General features: G+C 40.3%; 1 protein-coding gene across 8 annotated transcripts in view; it reads left to right on the top strand.

The window, feature by feature from the left end:
• Positions 1 to 24754, top strand: part of NR3C1 (nuclear receptor subfamily 3 group C member 1) — a 162435-nt gene that overhangs the window by 119803 nt on the left and 17878 nt on the right. For 6 of the 8 annotated variants that reach the window (XM_053222535.1, XM_053222534.1, XM_053222531.1 and 3 more), the window contains exons 3-6: positions 14451 to 14617; positions 18803 to 18919; positions 23254 to 23532; positions 24532 to 24676. In XM_053222535.1, the coding sequence (XP_053078510.1) occupies positions 14451 to 14617; positions 18803 to 18919; positions 23254 to 23532; positions 24532 to 24676 (708 nt within the window). The remainder of the gene's footprint in view (positions 1 to 14450; positions 14618 to 18802; positions 18920 to 23253; positions 23533 to 24531; positions 24677 to 24754) is intronic. The other 2 variants (XM_053222543.1, XM_027042531.2) reach the window with 1 other exon arrangement.

Raw genomic sequence — 24754 nt, 5'->3', positions numbered from 1 at the left:
AGGCAATATCTGATTGTGGTTTTGACTTGTTTCCCTAACTATGAGTGATGTTGAGCATCTTTTTATGTGTCTGTTGGCTATGTGTATGTTTTCTTTGGAAGAATGCCTATTCATGTCCTCTGAATCCATTTTAAATTGGATTGTTTGGTTTTTCATACGGAGTTGTGTCAGTTCTTTATATATTTTGGATATTAACCCATTATCAGGTGTATCATTTACAAATACCTTCTCCCATACAGTAGGCTGTCTTTGTTTTGTTTACTTTTGTCTTTGTGTTGCCTTCACTGTGCCTAAGGATTTGTTTCACATAGTACCATTTGTTTCTATTTGCTTCAGTTCCATGTGCCTGAGGAGACAAATCCAAAGAAATGTTGCTCAGACTGATGCCCAAGAGCTTACTGCTTATGTTTTCTTCTATGAATTTCATGGTTTCTGTTTTTACGTTTAAGTCTTTAATCCATTTTGAGTTTATTTTTGGGTATAATGTAAGAAAGTGGTCTGCTTTCCTGGTTTCGCCTGCCGTTCAGTTTTCCTAATACCATTTACTGAACAGATTATCTTTTGTCCCTTGCCTCCCTTGTCATAAATTAATTGACAGTATAAGCATGGGGTTTATTTCTGAGCTCTCTTTTGTATTCCATTAATCTGTGTGTCTGTTTTTGTGCCAGAACCATACTGTTTTGATTACAACAGCTTTGTAGTATACTTTGAAATCAGGCAGCAAGATACCTCCAGCTTTGGTCTTTCTCAAAGTTGCTTTAGTTACTTGGGGTCTTTTGTGGTTCCATACAAATTTTAGGATTAGGTGGTACTAGTTCTATGAAAAATGCTATTGATATTTTGATAGGGATTGCCTTGCATTGTTTTGGGGAGTATGGGCATTTTAACTAAATATTAATTCTTCCAGGATATAAGCGCCATATATCTTCCAATTTATGTCATGACATATTCAATTTCCATAATCAGTGTCTTACAGTTTTCAACATATAGGCCTTTCCCCTCCTTGATTAAATTTATTCCTAGGTAATTTATTCATTTTGATACAATTGTCAATGGGATTTTTTTCTTGTTTTCTCTAAGAAGTATATAGAAATGCAACAGATTTATGTATATTAATTCTGTATCCTGCAACTTTATTGAATTCACTTATTATAAGCTCTGATTAGCTTTTCGGTGGAGCCTTTAGGGTTTTCTATATGTAGTTTCATGTTGTCTGCAGATAGTTTTACAGTTTTACTTCTTTTCCAATTTGCTTGCCTTTAATTTTCTTTTCTCATCTAATTGCTGTCTCTAGGATTTCCATTACTGCGTTGAATAAAAGTAGTAACACTGGGTATCCTTATCTTGTTCCTGATCTTATAGGAAAGCTTTAAGCTTTTCACTGTTGAGTATGATGCTAGGTGTGGGTTTATCATGTATGGCCTTTTATGTTGAGGCATCTTTATTCTATACTTACTTTTTTGAGAATTTTTATTATAAGTGGATGTTGAATTTTATCAAACAGTTATTCTGCATCAACTGAGATGATTATATGATTTTTATCCTTTTGTTGTTGTTAATGTGGTGTATCACATTGATTTGCAGACACTGAAACCATCCTTGCATCCCTGGAGTAATTCCCACTTGGTCATGGTGTATGATCCTTTTAATGTATTATTGAGTTTGGTTTGCTAATATTTTGTTGGTGATTTTGAATCAAAGTTCATCTGGAATACTGGCCTCCAATTTTCCTTTTTTGTAGTATCTCTGTCTGGTTTTGGGATCAGCATAATGCTTGCCTCATAGAATGAGTTTGGAAGCATTTCTTCCTCTTCAGTATTCTGTAGGAGTTTGAGAATAGGTATTACCTCTTCTGTAAATATTTGGTAGAATTCACCTGTGTAGCTGTCTTGTTCTGGACTTCTGTTTGAACCAGTAATCAAAACCTCCCAACAATTTTGTTACCAGTGGTTGATCTGTTCAAGTTTTCTATTTCTTCTTAATTGAGTCTTAGAAGATTGTTTCTAAGGACTTAACATTTCTAGGCTATCCCGTTTGTTAGCATATGATTGTTTGTAGAACTCTTATTATATGATCCTTTGTATTTTTATGGTATTGGTTGTAACATACCGTCTTTAATTTCTGATTTTATTTGGGCCCACCACTCTTTTTTTTTTTTTTTTTTTTTTTTGATGTTGATAATGCTGGCTAAAAGTCATCAAATAGGCTGCATGTCCAGTGTAGAGCCCAATGCGGGGCTTGAACTCATGACCTGAGATCAAGACCTGAGCTAAGATCAACAGTTGGAGACTTAACCACCTGAGCCACCCAGGCATCCCACATTGTTCTTTCTATTGCTTTTTTGTCCCTATTTCATTTATATCCACTCTGATCTTTAATATATTTTCTTTCTTCTACTAACTTAGGGCTTCATTTGTTCTTTTGATTTTATTTCCTTCATGCGTAAAGTGAGATTGTTTATTTGAAATTTTTCTTGAAGTAGTCCTGTATTGCTATATACATTTTAGATCTGCTTTTGTTGTGACCATAGATTTTGGACTGCTGTATTTCCATTTTCATTTGTCTCAAGATGTTTTTTATTTCTTCTTTGATTTCTTCTTTGATTCATTGGTTGTTGAGTACCATGTTGTTCAGCCTCCATGGGTTTGTGGGGTTTTTTGCACTTTTCTTCTTATAATTGATTTCTAGTTTCCTACCATTGTGAAAAGACGCTTGTTATGATTCAGTCTTTTAAAATTTATTGCGTCTTGTTTTGTAGCCTAACAGGTGATCTATCCTAGAGAATATTCCATGTGAAATTGAAAAGAATACATATTCTTCTGGTGTTGGATGGAGCGTTCTGTATCTGTCTGTTAAGTCCATCTGGTCTAATGTGTCATTTAAGGCCACTGTTTCCTTATTGATTTTCTGTCTGGGTGATCTATTTATTGATGTAAGTAAGGTGTTAAACTCCCTTACTATTAATGGATTATTGTCAACTTCTCCCTTTATGTCTGTTAGTAATTGCTTTGTTTCTTTAGGTGACTGACCTTCGGTTGGGTGCACAGATACTTACAAGTGTTATACCTGTTTGTTGGATAGATCCCTTTATCATTATGTAATGTCCTTTTTTTACACTCTTTGTTTCAAAGTCTATTTTGTCTGACTTAAGTATTGCTCCCTGACTTTCTTTCCATTTCCATGGACTCACACAGATGGGTCTTTTTGGTTTTTTGTTTTTTGTTTTAATCCATTCAGCTACTTTGTGTCTTTTGATCGGAGCATTAAGTCTATTTAACATAGTTATTAATAGGGGTACCTGGGTGGCTCAGTCAATTGAGCATCCGACTTGAGTTCAGGTCGTATCTCACAGTTTGTGAGTTGGAGCCCCACATGGGGCACTCAGGCACGCTTGCTCTCTCTCTCTCTCTCTCTCTCTCTCAGAAATAAACATTAAAAAAGATAGTTATTGATAAGTAAGTATGTATTGCCACTTCGTTCATTGTTTCCAGTTGTTTTGATAGTTCCCTGCTCTTTTCTTCTTCTCTTGTTCTTTTCCCTGTGATTTGGTGACTTCCCCTAGTGTTATGTTTGATTTCCTGTCTCTTTATTTTTTGTGTACCTATGGTAGGTATTTGGTCTGTGGTTATCAGGAAGTTCATATATAATATCTTCTGTATACAGCAGTCTCTTTTAGGTTGATGGTCACTTAAGTTCAAGCATGTTCTAAAACACTACCTTTTTTATCTCTCTTTTATGTTTGCACTGTCAGACTAAGTACTGTAGGTCTAGATGATTTGACTCTTCTTGTCTTTTAACCTTCATACTAGCTATGGAAGTGGTTGATCCACTACCCTTACTATATGTTTACCTTTACCAGTGAGAGGGTTTTTTTTTTTTTTCCCATAATTTCCTTATTCCTAGTTACCGCCTTTTCTTTTCCACTTAAGGAAGTCCCTTTAACATTTATTGGAAGGCCAGTTTGGTGTTGATGAACGTCTTTAGCTTTTACTTTTCTGGAAAACTCCTTATTTCATCTTCAATTTGGAATGATAATCTTGCCAGGTACAATATTCTCAGTTGTATATTTTTTTCCTTTTAGTATTTTGAATATTTTAATACCACGCCCTTCTGGCCTGTAAAGTTTATGCTGAAAAATCTGCAGATAGTCTTACATGGGTTCCCTTGTATATAACAAGTTTTCTCTCACCACTTTGAAGATTCTCTGTAAAGTGTCATGATATGGGTCTCTTGGGTCCACCTCATTTGGGATTGTCAGTTTCCGGACTTAGATACAGGTTTCTTTCACCAGGTTAGGGAGGTTTTCAGCCATTATTTCCTCAGATAGGTTTTGTCTCTTTCTCTCTTCTCCTAGGCCCCTACAATGCAAATGTTAGTATGTTTGATGTCATCCTAGAGGATAGTCTTAAACTTTCCTGCTTTTTAAATTTCTTTCTGTGCTGTTTCTGTTGGGTGATTTCCACTAATCTTTCTAGGATCAGTGATCCCTTCTTGTGCATTATCCTATACGCTGCTGATTCCTTCTAGTATATTTTTCATTTCAGTTATTCTTCGGCTCTGAATGGTTCTTTTTTATGTTTTCTGTTTCTTTGTTGAAGTTCTGTGTTTATCCATTCATCTCTTTAGTTAATATCTTCATAAGCATTGCTCGGAATTCCTTATTTGGTAGGTTGCTTATCTCTGTTTCATTTAAGTTTTTTTTTCTGAGTTTCTATCTTGTTCTTTCATTTGCAACATACTCCTCTGTGTCCTCATTTTGCCTACCTCTCTATGTGGTACTAGATCAGTTACATCTATTAGTCTTGAAGGAGTGGCTTTATGCAGAAGGTGTCCTGTGGGGCCCAGGAGCCTAACATGCTCTGGTCACCTGACCCAGGTGCCCAAGGACTGATGCCTGGGTGGGCTGTGTATACCTCCTGTTGTGGTCGGTCCCAGTCCGTATGGACTTGCTGATGTGTGTGGGGCTGGCTGCAGGAGCTGACTGCAATGCCCGATGGCAGCAGTATGGCCAGGCTGGTAGGCAGGGCAGGCCTCCTTCACAGCTGGCTACACCTGTTGTAAGTATTTTAGTTTGCTGGGCTGGCACCCCAGGGCAGGATGCTTGGGAAGAGCTGTAGTACCTGCTGGAGACGTGGGGTGGTAAGCCTCCTGGGAAGGGCTCCAAGTTGGTTGGATGGAGTGAGTTCACAGAGAAACACTGGGGCTATGTTTCCCCAGAAACACTGGGGTATAACATAGGTGCTAGTTATGGTGCTAGCACGATAGATAGAAAGTATTAGAAATGGTGCCCACCAATGCTGGTCCAGCTGGGTAGAATTGACAAGAACAAAATGGTGCCCACCAGGGCCACTGTCCCTGGGGAATGCTCCAAGTGATCCCTGTGTCTCTGGCACACACCCCAGCCATTAGTGAAAGTACTTCCTTCACATGTAACCCAGGTGCTTTTCAAACTGCTGCCTCTGCACTGGGCTTCCACACAAGTGAGAATGCACACATGCTCTTTAAGAGTGGAGTCCCTGGGGGCGCCTGGGTGGCTCAGTCAGTTAAGGGTCCAACTCTTGATTTTAGCTCAGGTCATGATCTCAACGGTTTGTGTGTTGGAGCCCTGCATTGGGCTACATGCTGCAGAGCTTGCTTGGGATTCTCTCTCTCCTTTTCTCTCTGTCCCCTCCCCTATACACATGCTCTGTCTTTCAAAATAAATAAATAAATAGATAAACACTTTATAAAAAAAAAAAAGAGTGGAGTCTCTATTTCCTACTATCCTCTGGCTCCCTTGGCTATAAACCCCATTGCTTTTCAAAGCTTGTTATTATTGGTGCCATTTGCCTGAGCAGTGGAGACTGGTGTGGGGCTCAGACCCCTCCTTCGTCAGTGAGGCCTCTGTGGTTGTGATATCCCTCCCACCTGTGGGCCTCCCCACTAAGCATGCAGGTCCTGACTAAACTGTGTCTGCACCTCCTATATATCTCACTTTGGCTCCCATCCTTAGTTGGGTATGATCTTTTCTGCTTGTCTTTAGTTCACTCTGAGATACTTGTTCCACTTGTAGGTGCACACTTTGGTGTGTCCAAGGGAGGATATGAGCCCAGGATCCCCTACTCCTCCTGCCCCTCGAATGTCTTAATTATAGGCAATTTCTATTCTACTGTGATAGTAATGATAGAAGAGAGAAAATCAGAAATTATTTTTAAAGTTTAACCCTACCTCAAGACGATCTACTTGATGACTCACACAAGTTTTAAAAAATTCTGTCAAGCTTGAATGGATATTACCCTGCAGGTCCCTGCTAGGCAGCACAGTTAGGAAGGTAAGGAACACAGGTTTTGGAATAAGGCAATGCTGAATTCACATCCAGGTTTTGCTCATGTGACAATGGGCAGACAAATGGTTTAACTGTCATCCGTAAAATGGACTAGGAGGAAGGATTATTAGAGGTCATGTATTTATTAAAGTTCCTAGCCATGGAGTTTGGCATGTAGAATTAAAAGATCACTTAACTAGTGTACCCTGTAGTCATTACTATGATGGGAGTGTTTTGTGTCCCCTCCTAAGAACCTCTTGTCTTAAAGTTTCCATCTGCCTGCCTGATAAGACTTCTTCTGTCTTCCATCCTCTTCAGAAGATAAGTTTCCCATTCTTTTTGCTATTAATTCAATACTTAGAATTATTCCTCTAAGCTATTTCAGTGGATGTTTAGAAACCAGGGTGTGAAGTGAGAGCATCATCACCAAAACCCAAGGGAAATGCATATAGCCAAAAAACAAAAAACCAAAAAACCTCTCATCGGGTAGACGGGCATGACAGAGAAACCAAGACGTTTTCACAGTAATAAAAGAACCTGAGAATTGAAGAATCAATCCTTGACTTTTGGCTGAGGTCAGGGAGGAAGTGTGTGGCCATAGATCAAATTGAGGTTGGTTCTGAGTGTTTTGTTCCTTCCTTTATACTAATATAAAGTTGAATAAGGACCCAGCTGCTCTGAATTTGTGTGATTTTACAAAACATCTTTGTAAGGATTTAGGAATTGTGTTCATTGTACAGAATGAGATAAGTATGAATTTGTGGATCATTTGAAAATTTAGTCCAACAATACACTGTTGCACAATCTTAAGGCAGCTGTTTTTCCCTATTTCCCTCTATTTGGCAACCCTTACTTGGACAAAAATCTGGATTTGCAGATCCTGATTGGAAGCACGCACAGGGAATTTGCTCCCTTTCGTTGTATATCATTGCAACCCCAGATTCCATAATCAAAAATTCCATAATCAAAAATACTTAAAACTAATGTAAAATGAAGACAAATACAAATCATCAGTTTACCACAATTCTAAATTAAACTACAAACCCTAGGTAGACCGTAGCTGATAAAGTCTACTTAATCTTGCAAGCTAGATGTACATTACTGAAACCCGACACAATTCCCAAAGATGCTGGTACCAGCTTAAACTCAAGCTTACATGGGGTCACAAATAATTGTAATAACAATGGCGTTCACCTATGGACTTGCCATGGAGGATATCTACTGGATCAATGTCTGTGAAAAATCAAGTCTTGAAAAGATGGAAAAACATTACAGGTGAGATTTGAGCTCAGAACCACAGCTCCACAGCCATCAGTTTCACCCCTAGATATATAGTGGGACATACATTAGAAGAAGGTAGTGAGCGTACCATTGTCTCAGACATGTTCTTGTATTCCTGAAAAATGTGGCATTCCTAACTCTGTGTGTATCAAACCATAATTATCCTTGTGTGCTTTCAAGAAGTGAGGAACACACATCCTCACTCCACAGCATCAGTACTTGTTAAAATTCATGTCCCCTAATGCAGGCCTGAGCAAACAGAGCGGAGGACTTGCAGCCTAAGGTCTCAAGTTAGCTAATACAGTGACCAGACTGAGGACTGATCCTTCCAAAGAGAAAGAAATACATTTCTTCTGTGAAACATTTTAGATCAGACTTTACAAAACAAGTTCAGATAAGGTGACCATGTTCTCTCTTCATAGAAATAAATACACAGGACCAAAGAAGCCTTTTAGAGGCCCAGATGTATTCTTCCCTGCCTATACCCCCTGTGCCACCTTGGGAAATGTGGACAAGTTCTTGGAGTCTATTGATGGAAGACCTTCGTTTTACAGACAGAAACTAAGCCCAGAGACATTAGGTGGCAGGCCCTTGGTGTCTCAGAGATGTGAAAAAGGCATTTCCTCCTTCATTTACCCTTTACTGAAAATGTTCCTGTCTTATTAGAGTTTGTGTTGTCTAACCTTCTCCCTAAGATGAGTGAGGATAAATGATGCACGGTTTGGGGGAACTGTCTTAATATGCACCTAAAGTTAAAACAAGTTAGAAACCTCTCTGAACAAATGCAAAGCAAAGAGAATAATCGATGTTTCTTCGACTTCTTCAAGAACATGTGTTCTGGTAGAACCGTTTAACAGAAATATCACGAAAGCCTTGCCTCAGAGTATTTTTCTGTTTGATTTAAAAACTATTCCATAGCTTATTATCAGATAAATCAGTAATCCTTTAGCTAATGCAGGGATAAATGGACAGTCAGAAAACATAATCACCTGGTGTGTGCAGCTGAGTATTTACATTTTGCCTAATGAAAAAAGATAAGAAAAATGCAGGTGATTTTAATGTGTAAAAACCACGTTTTCAGGCTAGCCCTAGAGGGACAAATACATTACTGACTCAAAGTAATCACTAGACCTCTGTAGTCCCTGGTGTCAGCTCTGTTTTGAATCTCTTTTTGGACTCATCTTGAATCAAAGAATATTTAAGCCTGTTTCAGTAGGACGCTTGCTCCCTTTAAAGATAGTTCAAAGGTTTTAAAATCTGTTTCTGGACCTTGTTGGATTGTTTTCTTCTCTGTGTTGCCTAAAGCTTTATGTATAGCAAGGGTTCTTAACCTCAGCATTATTGACAGTCAACTCTGGGTAACTCTTTGTTGTGGGGGATTGTCCTGTGTACCCATGGCATGTGGGTGGACCAGCACTCCAGTCTTTTGTCATTAGCTGTCAGCAGCATTTCCTCAGTTTGACAATCACAGATGTCTCCACCCATTACCAAGTGTTCCCCCCACCCACCTACACACACCCCTCTTCCCCGGGAGCAAAGAACCACTGGTTTACAATATTTGGCCAATGAGAAAACACCTGTTCCATGTGTACTTGATAAAAATTAATCCAGTTTTATTTTCAGGATTTTTCCCCATGTTAATTATACTTGTTTTCTGAGGTGATACCCTTTTTGCTTTGCTTTGCTTTGCTTTGTTTTGTTTTGTTTTGTTTTGTTTTGTTTTCCCCCAAATGGGTTCCTTGCATTTCATTGATTTAATTCACTTAACTTGGAGGCTAAACCAACAGCACCATTTGGATTTGTAATGTTTATCGTCTCTGCTTCTTTGTCTTTGGGAGAAAGCCTCTACTAAGCAATACTGTATCATCTTGCCAGGTACATTACAGTCCCCATTTAGAAATAGGGCAATTGAGATTTAGAGAGATTAAAAGGTCACCAAGCTACTACACTGCAGTTAGGTTATGAATTCTAGCCTGCCTGACTTAGAGTCCTTACTATTCTCTGTAACAGCAATTCTCAGAATGTAGTCCATGGACACTTGGGTGTCCCCAGGACCCTTTCAGAAGTACATTAATAAAAATATACAGTCTTCGTTTGCCTTTCTCACTGTGTTGGCATTTGCAGAGATGGTACAAAAGTAATGATGAGTAAAACTGCTGGCCTCATAGGGTACAGTAGTAAGTGTACTCACTGCCTTGCACTCCCAAGTTAAGGAAAGCCAATTCCACTTAAGAATATCTTTGAGGGATTCCTGTGTGGCTTAGTCAGTTGAGCATCTGACTCTTGGTTTCTGTTCAGGTCAAGGTCTCACGGTTCGTGGATTTGAGCCCTGTGTCAGGCTCTGTGCTGACAGCAAGGATCCTGCTTGGGGGTACACACACACACACACACACACACACACACACACACTCTCTCTCTCTCTCTCTCTCTCTCTCTCTCTCTCTCTCAACTTTAAAAAAAGTTTGTTTTTTTTTAAAAAGGATATCCTTGAGGAAGCAAAATATTCTTTTAAATCTCCACCTTTGACAACGTCCTTTTACTATCTGTGTGACAAAATGGGAGGATGCTTGAAGCTTATTACGTACTTACGCTGCACATAGCATTTAGGCTTGTGTCAAAGAGGAGTAGGTGTAAGACTGTTTATGTTGCACATTGAACAAGCCACCTTTTTCATGACATACCATGGATAAACTATGGTTTTTAGCCTTTGGTGTTTGCCAGATGTTATCTCAAAAATGATTGAAGTGAGCTTATCATTTCAAGGAAGACAGTTTAGAACTTTGAAAGACTTATGTCTGCCACTATGAGCTTGATAGATGTGACTGTTATATTGTATAATGGACTGGTCAACATTTAGAAAATCTGCCCAACTCAGTGAACCAATATTTTCCAAATGACTAATGCAGGATAGTACAAAATCATGCACGGGTAAAAGGACCATTCCAAGCGCAAGACAGACAGATGGATTTTAATGTAACAGTGTTTCAAAAAGTTCACTGACAGGGTTTCAGATTCTGCACTGCAGTACTGACCTTTTGAAAAACCAGAATGTTTTATTTTGGGGTAGAATCACAAAGAATATCTACATTTACCTGAACTCAAGCTCTTGGAGGATCATTAACCCTCAGCTGGCTCAGAGAGAAGGGTATTTATGGCACTTGCCTTCACCTGAGATCCTCCAGGTGGTCCCATGTCACAGGAGGCAGGTAAAAAATATTGACAAGAGTTTCAAGGTTCGTTATTTCAGTGATGTATTCCATGCGTAATAAGACTTACATACATGAAATGACTTCTGTGTCGTCACAACATCTGACAATCCGGATTCGTGAGCACGTGCTAAATGAAAGGATGTCATTTACCTGTACATTTTATAAGCTCCTCGAGGGGTGGGATGGATTCTCACAGTCCATCCATGACTGTCCGTCCGGGAGCCCCCTCTCAGCACTTGCTTTTCTTGTAGAACTCGACAGAAAAACCCAGCTTTGAATGTGTTGTTTTTTGTTTGTTTTTTCTTTCTCAACTCTCATGTAAACTCCGTCGCCTCAGGAATAAGCTGGTGTTTAGCACACTGTCCACTGTAAGTGGGGAACAGCATTTGAGTGTTCACTTGGAACAAGGCATTTTGTTCCTATGAGTCTCCACTCACCGTGGATACGGTCAGTTCATAATGGAACCTCTTACTGTCTTCCAAGTTTGGCACAGCCATCCGTACACACTGATCGAAGACCCCACACTTTTCAGCTTTTCCATTCAAGGAGATGTCATTATACACTCTCATTCCTGTGTGCTTTCTCACAGTATTTGTATTTGCCATGTATCCTTACTAAAAGATGGTGATTCCATATGATTTTCCTTGTAGCTCTAGCAGTTTGGTTGGCCTGTAGCCCGTCAACAGTAGCACAGGGTCACATTTGTGGTTGTAAACTGTGCCGTACTCATCCGTGTTCCCCAATGGTGTTCTTCCTAGGCTGTCCTAGTCCTCGTGTTTGTGTGACAGAAATGGATTTTTTCCCACCGATGTCTGTGGTATACTTGGCAGTTTTCCATGTACTCTGTTCTTATCTGATGGAGCCTGGAATGACTGAAGGGATTTCAAAAGGCTGACTTAAATTACAGATGCTCAGCTACACTTGTATCCGTCCATTGGTTCCTAGCTTTCCCTGTTGCCATCTGTAGCTCATGGTTGAGTGGCCTGAATGCGTTTTGCCAATGCTCTCATTTATAAGCTAGAATTTGTGATTACCATCCTGGGTTTCAGACTGAATACTAACTTTCTACTTACATAATGCTGTCTCATAAAATCTCTAGTTTTTGTGAAACAGGAAAGGAGGAACATGTATTGGGTGTTTGTTCTATGCAGGAATTACATGCTGCATTTTGTGTGTTCTCCTGTTTTCACAGCACACACACAGATGACGTCCTTCCCACTCATGAGGAAACTGAGGCTCAAAGTGGTAGACAGCAACCCAGGGTCACACAGACTTTCCATGGGGAGAGCAGGGATCTGAAGCACGTCAGTTTGACTGCAAATAGACCCCCCGATCACCCTCCTCTTACTGCGTTGGCCTCATCTGGAGGTGATACCATCCTGTCACGGGGCTGGTGAGCGGCTAGACGAGATTTTACTCACGAAAGTGTTTTCACAGCGACAAAGTCCAGGCACACCTAGTTTTATGGCGCTTTCCTTTATTGCACTTTGCGTTTTTTACCAACTGAAGGTCTGTGCCAACCCTAATTCAAGCAAGCCTGTCAGCACCATTTTTCTAACAGCATCTGCTCATTATGTGTGTGTGTGTGTCACATTTTGGTAATTCTCTTGGTATTTCATATTTTTTCATTATTGTTAGCGTGATCTGTGATTTCCGACTCGCTGAAAACACAGATGAAGTATTTTTAGACTAAGGTCTACACATTCTTTTTTAAATATAAAGCTCTTACAGACTTTAACAGACTGCAAAGCAGTGTAAATATAACTTTTATGTGCACTGGGAAACCAAAAAAGTCATTTGACTTGCTTTATTGCGATATTCACTGTATTGCTGTCTGTGGTCTGGAACCAAACCTGTAGTATCAGTGAGGTATGCCTTTACTACAAAAGTACCATTTAAAAAAATTTTTAAACACTTACATATGCCTATGTTTTTGTGTGTATTGTGTGTGTGTGTGTGTGTGTGTGTGTGTGTATATATATAATTGGTTGCGGAAGCATTTCAGAAGTAACCTTTCAGATCTTTAAATATTATACTCATTTTCCATAAACAACTGGTTGGTCCCTAAAAATAGATGTCAGATGACAGAGATGGGCTGAGCAGGAATAGGCGCATCTTCAGGCCACAAGCCAAGGAAGTTTTTGCTTCCCTGACACATCGCTCTGTTCACTCACACCAAGTCCTTCCTACCTTTCTGTAAAAATACTGCCTAGAGCAGCTCCTCCGCGTTAGTCACAAGCTTCCATTCATCACGGGTGGCTCACGCCAGACCTACAGCACGGTCATTTCAGTCTGTCCTCTCCCATCGTCCGCTGTCCCCCACCTAGCAGGGAACCAACACCTTGTGATACGGAAGCATCCAGAACTTTGTGGCCATGTTCAGAAAACATGTAAAACCCTGAGGCCTGTTCCCAGAACTGGGGTGATGGCAACACCGTCCACCTGACAAAGCCTCTCGAACGAAGACTGGCAAGGTGCAGTAGCTTCATCCGAGGACAGGATTTAGGGGAGCTTTTGGGATTGCTGAAAGGTTTCAAAACAAATTAGGGCCTAGAGTATCTTTAGAGACACAACAACAGCACTCACTGTGGTGAGAAGTCTGCAAAATGAACCACGAGATGGGGTAGGAGAAGCAGATTCCTGTCCTTTTCTTGAGGCCACACCCGGCCTCGGTGCAGAGGACAGAATGCTCCTTCCTGTTGAAAGCCCACTGCCCTTTCCGTTCTTGCTGTGAGCCACACAGGAAGGTGACAGACAGTGATGTTTCGCATCAGTCTTTGTAGGCCATAATGAGAAACCTGACAGCATTGGGATTGAGAGATGTAGGCCCAAACTCGAATACTCTATGAAGTTTTGACTCTAGCGGAGGACGTGGATTGACTGAATTTAGACACTGAGTTTAGAGAGAGGCCTGTACAAGGTCTTAAAATGACAAAAATTAACTTGATGTCCCAAACAATTAAAGGGGTAGGATGCATCTTCTTGAGGTGACAGATGTCTACACTATCTCTGGATCCTGGTGGTAGTTGCACTACTATCCGTTTAGCCAAACTCGTCAATGGTTCACTTACAAATGGTGAATGATATGGAAGTGACCCCTTTATAAAGGTGATCATGAATGTAAACAAATGCTACGCAACTACAGATGACAGTTTCAAAGTGAAGCATGTATTCATCATTCTTTTTAGGGAATGCTTAAAAGGAAATTACCTCACTCTTGGGGTGCCTGGGTGGCTCAGTCAGTTAAGCGTCTGACTTCTCAGGTCATGATGTCACGGTTCGTGGGTTCAAGCCCCGCATCGGGCTCTGTGCTGACTGCTCAGAGCCTGGAGCCTGCTTTGGATTCTGTGTCTCCCTCTCTCTCTGCCCCTCTCCCACTCGCACTCTGCTTCTCTCTCTCCCCACTCCCCCCCACAAAAATAAATATTGAAAAAAAATTTTTTTTAAAGTTACCTCACTCTTAATTTTGTCTAAAAGAAGATTAAAACATGATTTGAAAATATTTGAATAGACTGTTGTAATGCTTGCTAGTACTTGAAGCCAGAGTTCAGTGTGAACATGCTCCCTAGGGAGTGAGGAGGTAAGAGAGCTGTAGTTCGATGTTTCTTTGAAGGTCATGACAGTGGATCCTGACACTGCTTTCTCTCCTCCTTCAGCCCTGGAATGAGACCAGATGTAAGCTCTCCTCCATCCAGCTCTGCAGCGGCAACGGGACCACCTCCCAAACTCTGCCTTGTGTGCTCTGATGAAGCTTCGGGGTGTCACTACGGGGTCTTGACTTGTGGAAGCTGTAAAGTATTCTTCAAAAGAGCAGTGGAAGGTAGTGTGTGTTTTGAAGAGTTTTATTTTTCCTCTACTTGGTTCTTGTCTCTCAAGGTGGATTGTGAAGTTTCTGGTATATGCGAACCCCATTAAGGCTGGAAGTCAGTAAAGTCAGGTGTGGGGGGTTGGCTCGGAGGCCTTCTAAATGGAGAGATTTTAAAAAGCCACACAAAAAGCATAAGAGACTCTTAAATACAGAGAACCAACTGAGGGTTGCAGGAGGGAAGGTGGGTAGGGGGATGGGCTAAATGTGTGATGGGCATTAAGGAGGACACTTGTTGAGATGAGTACCGGGTGTTACACGTAAGTGATGAATCACTGGGTTCTACTCCTGAATCCAGGACTACACTGTATGTTAACTAACTTGAATAAAACAACAACACAAGCAGAACTAGACTAAAATAGAAAAGTATAAATTAAGGAGAGGGAGTTTGGTCAGATAACGGAAGGTAACGGTAAGAAAGTGCTGTCGTGGGAAATGGTGTTACGTTACTGCCCAAACCTAACATTCACTGTATGAGAATCATGGGCTTTAACTCCCATGAAGTAGTTGGTTTTAAAACCACCGACTATTCCAGTCTGACAAAGAAGGAGGGTCAGTAAGAACTGTGAGGGGAAAATCTGGGTGGGTTTTTCTTCCTGTTGAGCCAGGCACTGTGCTAAGTGGTATCAAGTCCACATAAGACGTGGTCCCCACCCTCTGAGTGCTCACGGTCTGCTTGAAGTGAGAGAGGAGTTCAAAGTTTCCAGGAAAGAGGTGGTAGTAAGAAGCAAGTGATAAACAGCCCGAGGAGATAGAGAAAGAAGGTAATGTAGAGAAGCTGATTTCACTATAGGAATACTAATAAAAACTGTACCCTGGTTATAGATTCAGTCTGCTGACAAGGGCAGTCACATCAACTCCTTAAAGAGAAATTCATTCCATAGCAAATTAGTGTTGGAAATTACTCTAAAATCCTCTTGGGAAAAAATCATGTACTTTAGTTATTTATAAAGCTGTTTGAAGGTGGTGTCGCATGAATGGATTACCTAAAGCTCTGAGTATGTTAATTTTTAAAGAAGTGTAATTATCCATCCACAGTATGAGAAAGATTATGATTATTTGCCTCAAGTTCTGTTTGCATATCCTTAAGAGTTAGATGAGTCATTTTCTTTTGTTTGGATTACTTTTTAATCCATGAGCAAACTATAAAATTCCTCCTGTTACCCCACATGGAGCACAGGGAGGCAGGCTTTGACCAGGTAGGAGACCCCAACTGTTGAATAGTGCTAAGGAAAGCCCACCCCTGCACACTCTACTGCCTCTAACAAAGTAGACCTTATTCACCACGGACCCAAGAGATTGAAGCTTTTTCTTGTCTGCACTTTACTTCAGCACTTTATTTTAAATGTTTTTGTTTATTTCTGAGAGGGGGAGGAGAGAGAGAGACAGAATGGGAGCAGGGGAGGGGTAGAGAGAGGGGGAGACACAGAAGCCGAAGCAGACTCCAGCTTCCGAGCTGTCAGCACAGAGCCAGACGTGGGGCTTAAACCCATGAACTGCAAGATCATGACCTGAGCCGAAGTCAGATGCTTAAGTGACTGAGCCACCCAGGTGCCCCTGTCACAGCACTTTAAGTCCTGAGTTATCTCCATGATATAAATGCAGTGATAGAGGTAATCCAATATACAGTAATACTGGCAAATTAATTTCTGCAAGTGAAATTCAGAAAGAGACTGTGGAACCTTAGAAGAAAAAAAGGGGGTATTTAAAAAAATATTTTAATTAAAATGGAGGAGAATGAAAAATTCTTTAAAACAGGACTATAAACGTAAATGCCTATACGGACCAGGTATGTGTCCTTCTGGCAAATAGAAGACATTTGGGACAAGGAAGGTTAGAGAGTGCAAGCTTACTTTGAAAGCTTTCAATACCCTTTAAAAAGTAAAAAAGAAAAGTAAAAAAAAAAAAAGAAAAAAAGCTAAACCTAACTCCCCAATAAAATACCACTGCAGGCCATATGCCCTCAGGGCTTACCCCCTGCTTTAGAATTAAATTCTTAAGCTTGTTTTTAAGGTAAAAATTTCATAGAATATGAGCTGTCCCATTTCAAAATGTTTTTTTAGCGTTTAAGTATTTCAGTTAAGTATGGTGGCTCAATTACATAATTAGTAGGGGAAGGTTTAACTGTGGACTATGTTAAGTAAATCCTATATTTGGACTTTCATTTTCTCCAACGTCCCTTCCAGCTCTAAAATTCTGTAATCCTTTGACAACCTAACTCGGAACAGTTCTACTTTTCCTCTCTACACAGGATGGAGATGTTTTCATTACAGAGATGTAGTTTCTAAAGTCTGTATCATACTTAGCAGTCCATTTTTGGCACCTGCTGGAAATACTAGTCCCCCCCCCCAAATTGGCATAGGATAAAATACCTGAACATTTCAACAATTTTTAAGAAGTTTTATCCATACAACCCAAATCAAGGATAGATACCTTGAGTTTTTTTAAGTCTGTATTCTGGGAGTCACTTCTCTACATACAGAAGAAAACTTTGGGTAGCTTCATGTCTTTTCATGTATACTAGTTCAGTGATGTCCCCCCTTCCACCAAGTCCCTTTTACTTATATCCCCTGTACACGAAAGTACATGTAATCTTTGTTGATGGGTCATAATGATGATAGGCATCCATTACCTTTAATGTCCCATAGACCAAGCATTATGTTTTATGTACATCATACCATTGAATTAAGGGCTCTATGAGCTCTTAAATGCTGTTCTGATCCTATTTGATCAAGGAAACTGAGGCTCAGAGTTCAAGTGGTAGAGCTGGGATTCCAGGGGCAGTAACAGCTGGTATAAGACATTGGGCATTGGAGAGCGGAGCAGCTCTGGAACAAAGCTCAACTGTAGGCCATCGGTCAGCCCGGTGGCCTACTCCTCACAAAGAACTGAACCTGATATAGCTAACCATCTACTCAAAATGCACGCCTCATAGCACTGTGATTTATCCTCTTATGAAGAAGGGAATATGGTTTGTTTCCATCCAAGTAGTAGGCAGTCCCGTGCAGAAGGGATCTTTTCCCAGAAATCAGAACAAGATACATTCAACCTAGTAAGCGGATGATTTTTCTCTTTTCTCTGAATGCGATTTCCTTTGAGAAGAGAAATGCCCTGGTGTGGTCCTGTGCATAGCCACAGTGGTGTTGTGCAGGAGGATCTTTTCAGTTTCTGCCGGGCCAGCAGATCCTGAGATATTTTCTTTGACACTCAATGGCCAGATTAAGAGACAACTACAAGAATGTGCTTTTTGGGGTGGGTAAGGGTATCATTCTTTCCATTTTAATTTTTTTTGCCAGGTGAAAACTGCACTTTGTACCTCTTACCACACATTATTAAGTACTAGGTGCCAGAAGATTGTATGGACAGTGACAGTCTAATATCTGGAGTCGGTGGTGGATTTAAACACTCACATTCTACAGTGCCTGTGACGTAATGGACAAATATCTGTAAGATCTATATACGGTAGTTAGTTTGCCAGGTGTGTGATTTCCCTAACTAGTTGTTGGCAATCTTAACATTCAAGATGAAGTTTGTTCCCTGTCACTTAGACTTGAAGGGGGAGCACGCTCCATTTGCATATGGTGGCATAATGTTGAGGGAAAGTCATTTTCCGTGTGGGGTTCTTTGAGTATTTTGAAAGCAGTTTCCTCTTTGTTTAACCTTCCTTAGCATTAAGTCAGAAGTCATAATGAAATAGTGACTTCAGACATCCTGTCAAACTGTACTTTAAACAGTTTCTCCTGTAATGCAGAACAGGGTTACCTTGGAGGAGGGTAGTGACTGGAAAGGGCCTAGAAGACTACTGGTGGGGTACTGTTCTTCTTGACCAGAGAGCCGATTACATGGCGGTGTTCAGTTTGTGAAAACATAGGAGATGCTACACTTAACAACCTGTGCACTTTTCTGTATGGATACTGCAGTATTTTTCATGAACTGTGTTTATTTGTTGAGCAGAATAAGAAAGAGACATTTTTAAGGTGACCTCACAACTCTGTAATGGGAGTGGAAGCAAGTACATCTTTCTTCATCACTGCCTGTGGTCCCTGCCCGTGGTCAGCCCAAAACAAAAGGGCAATGAGTCTCGCCATAAAAAGATCCCTTATAACCTGGGAAATGTTAACAGTGCCTTTGTTTTCTGTGTAGGACAGCACAATTATCTTTGTGCTGGAAGAAATGATTGTATCATTGATAAGATTCGAAGAAAAAACTGTCCAGCATGCCGCTATCGAAAATGTCTTCAGGCTGGAATGAACCTGGAAGGTAATGTAAACGCCTGAAAGGAAATGTCTCTGCATCATATAAAAATTTGTCATTTTCCTTTTTAAGATATAAGTGAGCAAAAGTAATAATTTAGTCGTTGCAATATATATGTGCTTGGCTAACATCATTTTATATTACTGCTTTATTAAGTAGGATTTTTGTGAATATTTCATATTCCACTTGAGTTTTTTCACCAGCTCGTACTACACACACGGAATTCATTACAGCCAGACTGTCCACTGAGCAAGTAAATTAGGTAAAAAAATGAAACTTAAACACGTGAAGCAACATTACTTACAGCTTTCTCTCCTCCCTTTCTTCGGCCTCAAAACTGTTCCCTAGAGTTGAAAATGTGTCTCTGTCAGATGTACTTACATGTGCGTTTTGTATCATTTACCTTTTACTTGGCTCTATAGCTAGACAGATGAGGGAAACTCCTCAAGGAGGTATTGGATGGGTTTTGTTTGTTTTGTTTTTCAAGTAAAGAAGAAACCTGAAGCTAGTTGTAAGTTTGAGTTTCATAGCCCTGTTTATATAAAGTTGTATGATTAACATTGGTCTCACCATTTGAAAACTTCCCTTTGAAAAACGTTTGGAATTCTCCTTGAGTTGACAGGGCAAACTCCATGAAGGTAGTGGTGGTGCCAGAATCACACATGTGCTTCGTATTTGCTGTGACAGTAGCACTTTCCTGCTCAAACCTGCCAAGGAGGCAGGCGGTGCACATCAGTCAAATAAAGTGGTGCCTGTTTTAAGGAGTCACTGTCGACTTAGGTTGCAGAGTCCATCACACAATGGTGTGGCACACTACAGAAGGAACTGGAGCAGGAGCAAGAGGAGGGTCACCTCCTTCTGTCCTGGAAAGCTGAGAACGGTTCCTTGGAAGAAGCAAGATTCAATCTAGAAAAGCTGAGTTAGAAGGAGTTATGTATAAACCAAAGTGGGACACAATCAGATTCACATTTTAGAAAGACTGATCCCAGAGAGAGAGAGACCAATTGAATGACTGTAGAAGTAATCCAAATAATACACTGCGATGTTGGAGGGAGAACACCAAGTGTGTGGCTCTTTTGGTAAAAGAGGGACTGACTGTTGGCACGATCTGCACAAGCCACATGTGCACCTGTTTTTAAATATGAAGTAGATTCATGGGTATGGCTGTGAAGAGTCTTAATTCCTCAACTCACATACACAGCATCATCTTCACTTTTTCATAGCACTTCAGTAGCAAAAAAGATGAAATTCGTAAATGTAACTTAATACCAGAAGTGGTGTATTTTGGTACTGTTGTTCCTATACCAAGTAATTCTCAAGATTTGCTATAAAGCAGCCTTCTTCAGTGCTTAAAGTTCCTGGCATTTGAGTACAGATAAGTTTTTTAAGGGTAATCCTTAATGTTTTCTTAACTTCATTTTAAAGTATATCGTAATCATTCCAAATTATAGTTGTCTTTTTTTTTTTTTTTAAGTTTATCCATTTTGAAAGATAGTGTGACCAGGGAAAGGGGTAGACAGAGAGGGACAGGGAATCCCAAGCAGGCTCCACAGAGCCTATGCAGAGCCCCACATGGGGCTCGATCCCACTAACCCTGAGATCATGACCTGAGCCAAAACCAAGAGTCAGACGCTCAACTGAGCCACCCAGGCGCCCCTAGTTTTATTTTTGGTATGAAGAGTCAGGTGGAACTTAACAGGCAAGGAGGTTTGTGACATTATCAGATTTCATACCTTTTTTTTTCTTTTTGAGAGAGAGCGCATGTGAGAAAATCGTAAGCAGGCTCTACACTTAGCATGGGGCTCAATTCACGATGTGAGCGAAAATCAAGAGTTTGGATGCTTCACCAGCTGAGCCACCCACATGTTCCCAAACTTAAAACTTAAGCTAAGTTTTCAACTGTCACAGACTTCTGAACACTTCTGTAGAGATCAGAAATTGACTGATAATCTATATATTCCAAGGAGTCAAACTTTATATAGAGTAGAAATCTTAGCAAAGTGCTTGAAAATAGTGGTTGCTTAACTAATTCAATTAACAACTTCTTGCTAAAGTTCTATGAAAACATATTAGCACGCATTCTTGCTCTAGTCAGTATTTTGAGCTTTATTCAAAAGCCTTAGTTCTCTCATTTCGGGCAATAGCTAAACAGTAAGAAATTATCAACTGAGCACAGAAGATTTTTAAAAATCCCCCAGTTTGTCACTGTCCTTTCTCCTGTTCTCTGGAGTGTAGGTTCTGAGCCATGGTTAATTGAGGTCTTCAGCTTATTGTTTCAGTGTGATTTGGGAAAGGATGTTCTCTGTCATTTCTTCTCAATGGAGTACTTGCCAGGATTTTGAAATGTGGGTTTCCTAAACCTTTGGTTGTTTCACGTGTTTCCTTATGTATTGTAGCACTTGCTTTTTTAAACTGTACTGCTCCTCTGTGTACTTTTACTGTCTACATTGAGAATACTCTAAAGCCATATTCTGCCACCAGTTGAGGTAGTGATAGTCCTTCCGTAGCACTTGGTGTGTGCCACCACCTGTTCGAAGCATTGTACGTGTCTTAATTGATTTAATTCTCAACCACCCTCAGAGCAAGGTACCAATATTACCCTCATTTTGTAGAAGAGGAAAACTAAGGCCCAGGGAGTAACGGTGAGATCCCAGCTACTGCATGGCAGAGCCAGGGTTTAAACTCAGCCATGATTGTTTCAGATTTATGCTGTTTACTACTACACCATAGTGTGTTTCAACAGAGCGTGGTAAAATAAGAATGGACCTGTCCCAATCCCTTCTCTGTTTTGAGATGTGACACAAAAATTTCTAATTTCTCACTAGCATATTCAACACAATGCACAATAATGAGACCATTCTATCATTTTAAGGGCAAAGAATCTACTGATTATTTCAAAAGGTGATTAGTATTTACTTTTCTCTGAGCAAAAATGTTTTGTATCCCTGATAAGTGAGGCAGGTACATTTCTTCTTTCATATGAATTATATTCATTGCCCTTCCTTGGATCTCTGAGACCTTCCTTTTGAACAATACTGTGTTCCCTTCAGCAGCAGGTGCACCAAAAAAGAAATTCTTATTTGTTACTAAAACACGTAATTTCATACAACACGTAAGTTTAAGAGTACGTATATGTTTACTAAATAATCTATGGAATCCATGTTGTAATTTGATTGCACTATTCCAGACTAAGTCAAAGATGGAAAGATATCTTTGTATATACTTTGTATATGATATCAAAGTAGATGCTTTAGGTTTATCAGGTCATCAATATAAATCTCTTACAAAAGGGAAATCCCCCCCCTGATAATTTATGTAAAGAAATATAAAGTTCTTTTCTTCATCTCCCAGATGTTGTTAGACCTAAGCAGTATCCATCATATAAATGTAAAAACTGGACTTTTCTGCTATTGAAATTAATAGTGCTTCTAGCATATGATCTGCAGTGTCATCTTAATACTATCTTGAGAAGAAGGGGAATTTATGCTAGGTTTTAGTATGCCTGTCTTCATTATATATACCATCATGTAGATGAACCCTTAGCCACAGTTTCTAGTCTGCTGTTAGGAACTTAGGATTTTTCTTTCAACTGCTAGTAAAAGTATTGCCTTATTAAACTGATGAGAATTTCCACTTAGGAGTGAGAGTGAGAAATTAATTCATATAAGAATCTATATAAGTGATTTGTTTAGATTGTTTTCACATAACATTGAAAGACACTTAATTATGATGTTTGTTTATTTTTGAGAGAGACAGAGACAGAATGCGAGTGGGTTAGGTGCAGAGAGAGGGAGACACAGAATCCAAAGCAAGCTCCAGGCTCTGAGCTGTCAGCACAGAGCCCGGCGCAGGGCTCAAACTCACAAGCTGGGAGATCATGACCTGAACCAAAGTCGGACGCTAAACCAACTGAACCACCCAGGCGCCCCAATTTTTAATTTTTTTAATGTTTATTTATTTTTGAGAGAGAGAGGGAGACACAGAGTGTGAGTGGGGGAGGGGCAGAGAGAGAGGGAGACACAGAATCCGTTTCAGGCTCCGAGCTGTCAGCACAGAGCCAGACGTGGGGCTCAAACTCACAAACTGCGAGATCATGACCTGAGCCGAAGTCAGGTGCTCAACTGACTGAGCCACCCAGGCACCCCAAAAGACAATTTTGTATCCGGTATGACGTGGCTTCATATACAAATGGGTTCCTCTTGACTCTGCTTTTTCCTCTTCTATTTCACTTTATAATTGCTGAATAGTTTCAGAAATTAAAATACTTATTGAATAAACTCTGTCACCCAGACCTTCCCAGTAAAACTCACTCTGTGTATATATTTTTTAAATACCCACAGCTCGAAAAACAAAGAAAAAGATAAAAGGAATTCAGCAGGCCACCCCAGGAGTGTCCCAAGAAACTTCTGAAAACCCTGCTAACAAAACGGTAGTTCCTGCAACATTACCACAGCTCACCCCTACCCTGGTGTCCCTGCTGGAGGTCATCGAACCCGAGGTGTTATACGCAGGGTATGATAGCTCAATGCCAGATTCGACTTGGCGGATCATGACCACACTCAACATGTTAGGCGGGAGGCAAGTGATTGCAGCAGTGAAATGGGCCAAGGCGATACCAGGTAAGATGCAGGGGAGGACACAGCTAAGGTATAAAGCTTTGCATTGTCTTAAACAGACGCAGTGCTCTGGCTGTTTGTCAGCCAGCTCCCACTGTGCGTCCTGCTTCCTCAGTTCTGGGGCCTAACAAGGGGAAAGGCTGGAAAAGCTGGGAGTGGAGAGTTTATCATAAAACTTGTATGCTCCTCCCAGCTTCTTCACACTGTTGCTCAGAGCAGTTTCAAGCAGGATGGTGTAATATCAGAGCTAGGGGCACAGGACTTACTCAGAAATTCCTTTTACACCCAGGTCTAGTGGGGGGGAAAATGCGTACTTGTAAGAACTCAGTTGCTTTTCCTTCAGTGTGTCACTTTAAAAAATCAGGTTATTTGTAAAATCTGTAAAAATCTGGTGTCGTGACCCTTTCTCAAGGTAAAGTAGAATGATTCTTAACTCTTAACTATGTAACATGATATATGTTGAATGTAAATCTTCATTAGTCTCATTTTTAGGATCATATGAGATAAAAGTCCCCCTATGGGAACTTGATGTAGATGGGACATAAGAGGTCAACATTAGTGTCAGCCCAGACTTTACAGCTAGAGGAGAATCAATAAGCTTATGTTCACACAGAAAAGAGACAGGACAAGAATGAAGTCACCTGACCTCCGTCATCTCTACTCTGTCAAGAGGGAAAGAGGTGTTACTGTCAGGGGGAATTTTTAAAATTGAATTCATTGACTGTGTAATGTACCAAGTCAGGACTCTGGGCTTTTCTGTTTTACTATTTAGGTCATATTGTTTAAATAGGGGAAAAGTGACAGTAAGTTGCATTGTACCGGATGCTGTTAAAAAGCACCAAAGGCTTTGGTCTTGACATGTTGGATGACAAAGGAGAACTGTGCCCCCTTAGTGTTACTTCATTTCCTCTGTCTCTTAGGGGTTCTGGTCTGTGGCAGTTCCCAAAGAGATGATCTTCAGCACCGAGTGTTTCCTCATAACCTTTACTTCTCTTAATTCAGGATTCAGGAACTTACACCTGGATGACCAAATGACCCTACTGCAATATTCATGGATGTTCCTCATGGCATTTGCCCTGGGGTGGAGATCATATAGACAATCAAGTGCAAACATGCTGTGTTTTGCTCCTGATCTGGTTATTAATGAGTAAGTTATTTGGGAGTCTGTTTTTTTGTTTTGTTTTTTTTTTATCCCGCTGATTTTTTCCTGATGGATTGCTGTCAT

The sequence above is a fragment of the Acinonyx jubatus genome, chromosome A1 (assembly GCF_027475565.1).
Source record: "Acinonyx jubatus isolate Ajub_Pintada_27869175 chromosome A1, VMU_Ajub_asm_v1.0, whole genome shotgun sequence".
Taxonomy (NCBI): Eukaryota; Metazoa; Chordata; class Mammalia; order Carnivora; family Felidae; genus Acinonyx; species Acinonyx jubatus.
This window is presented reverse-complemented; position numbering and strand designations above follow the sequence as displayed.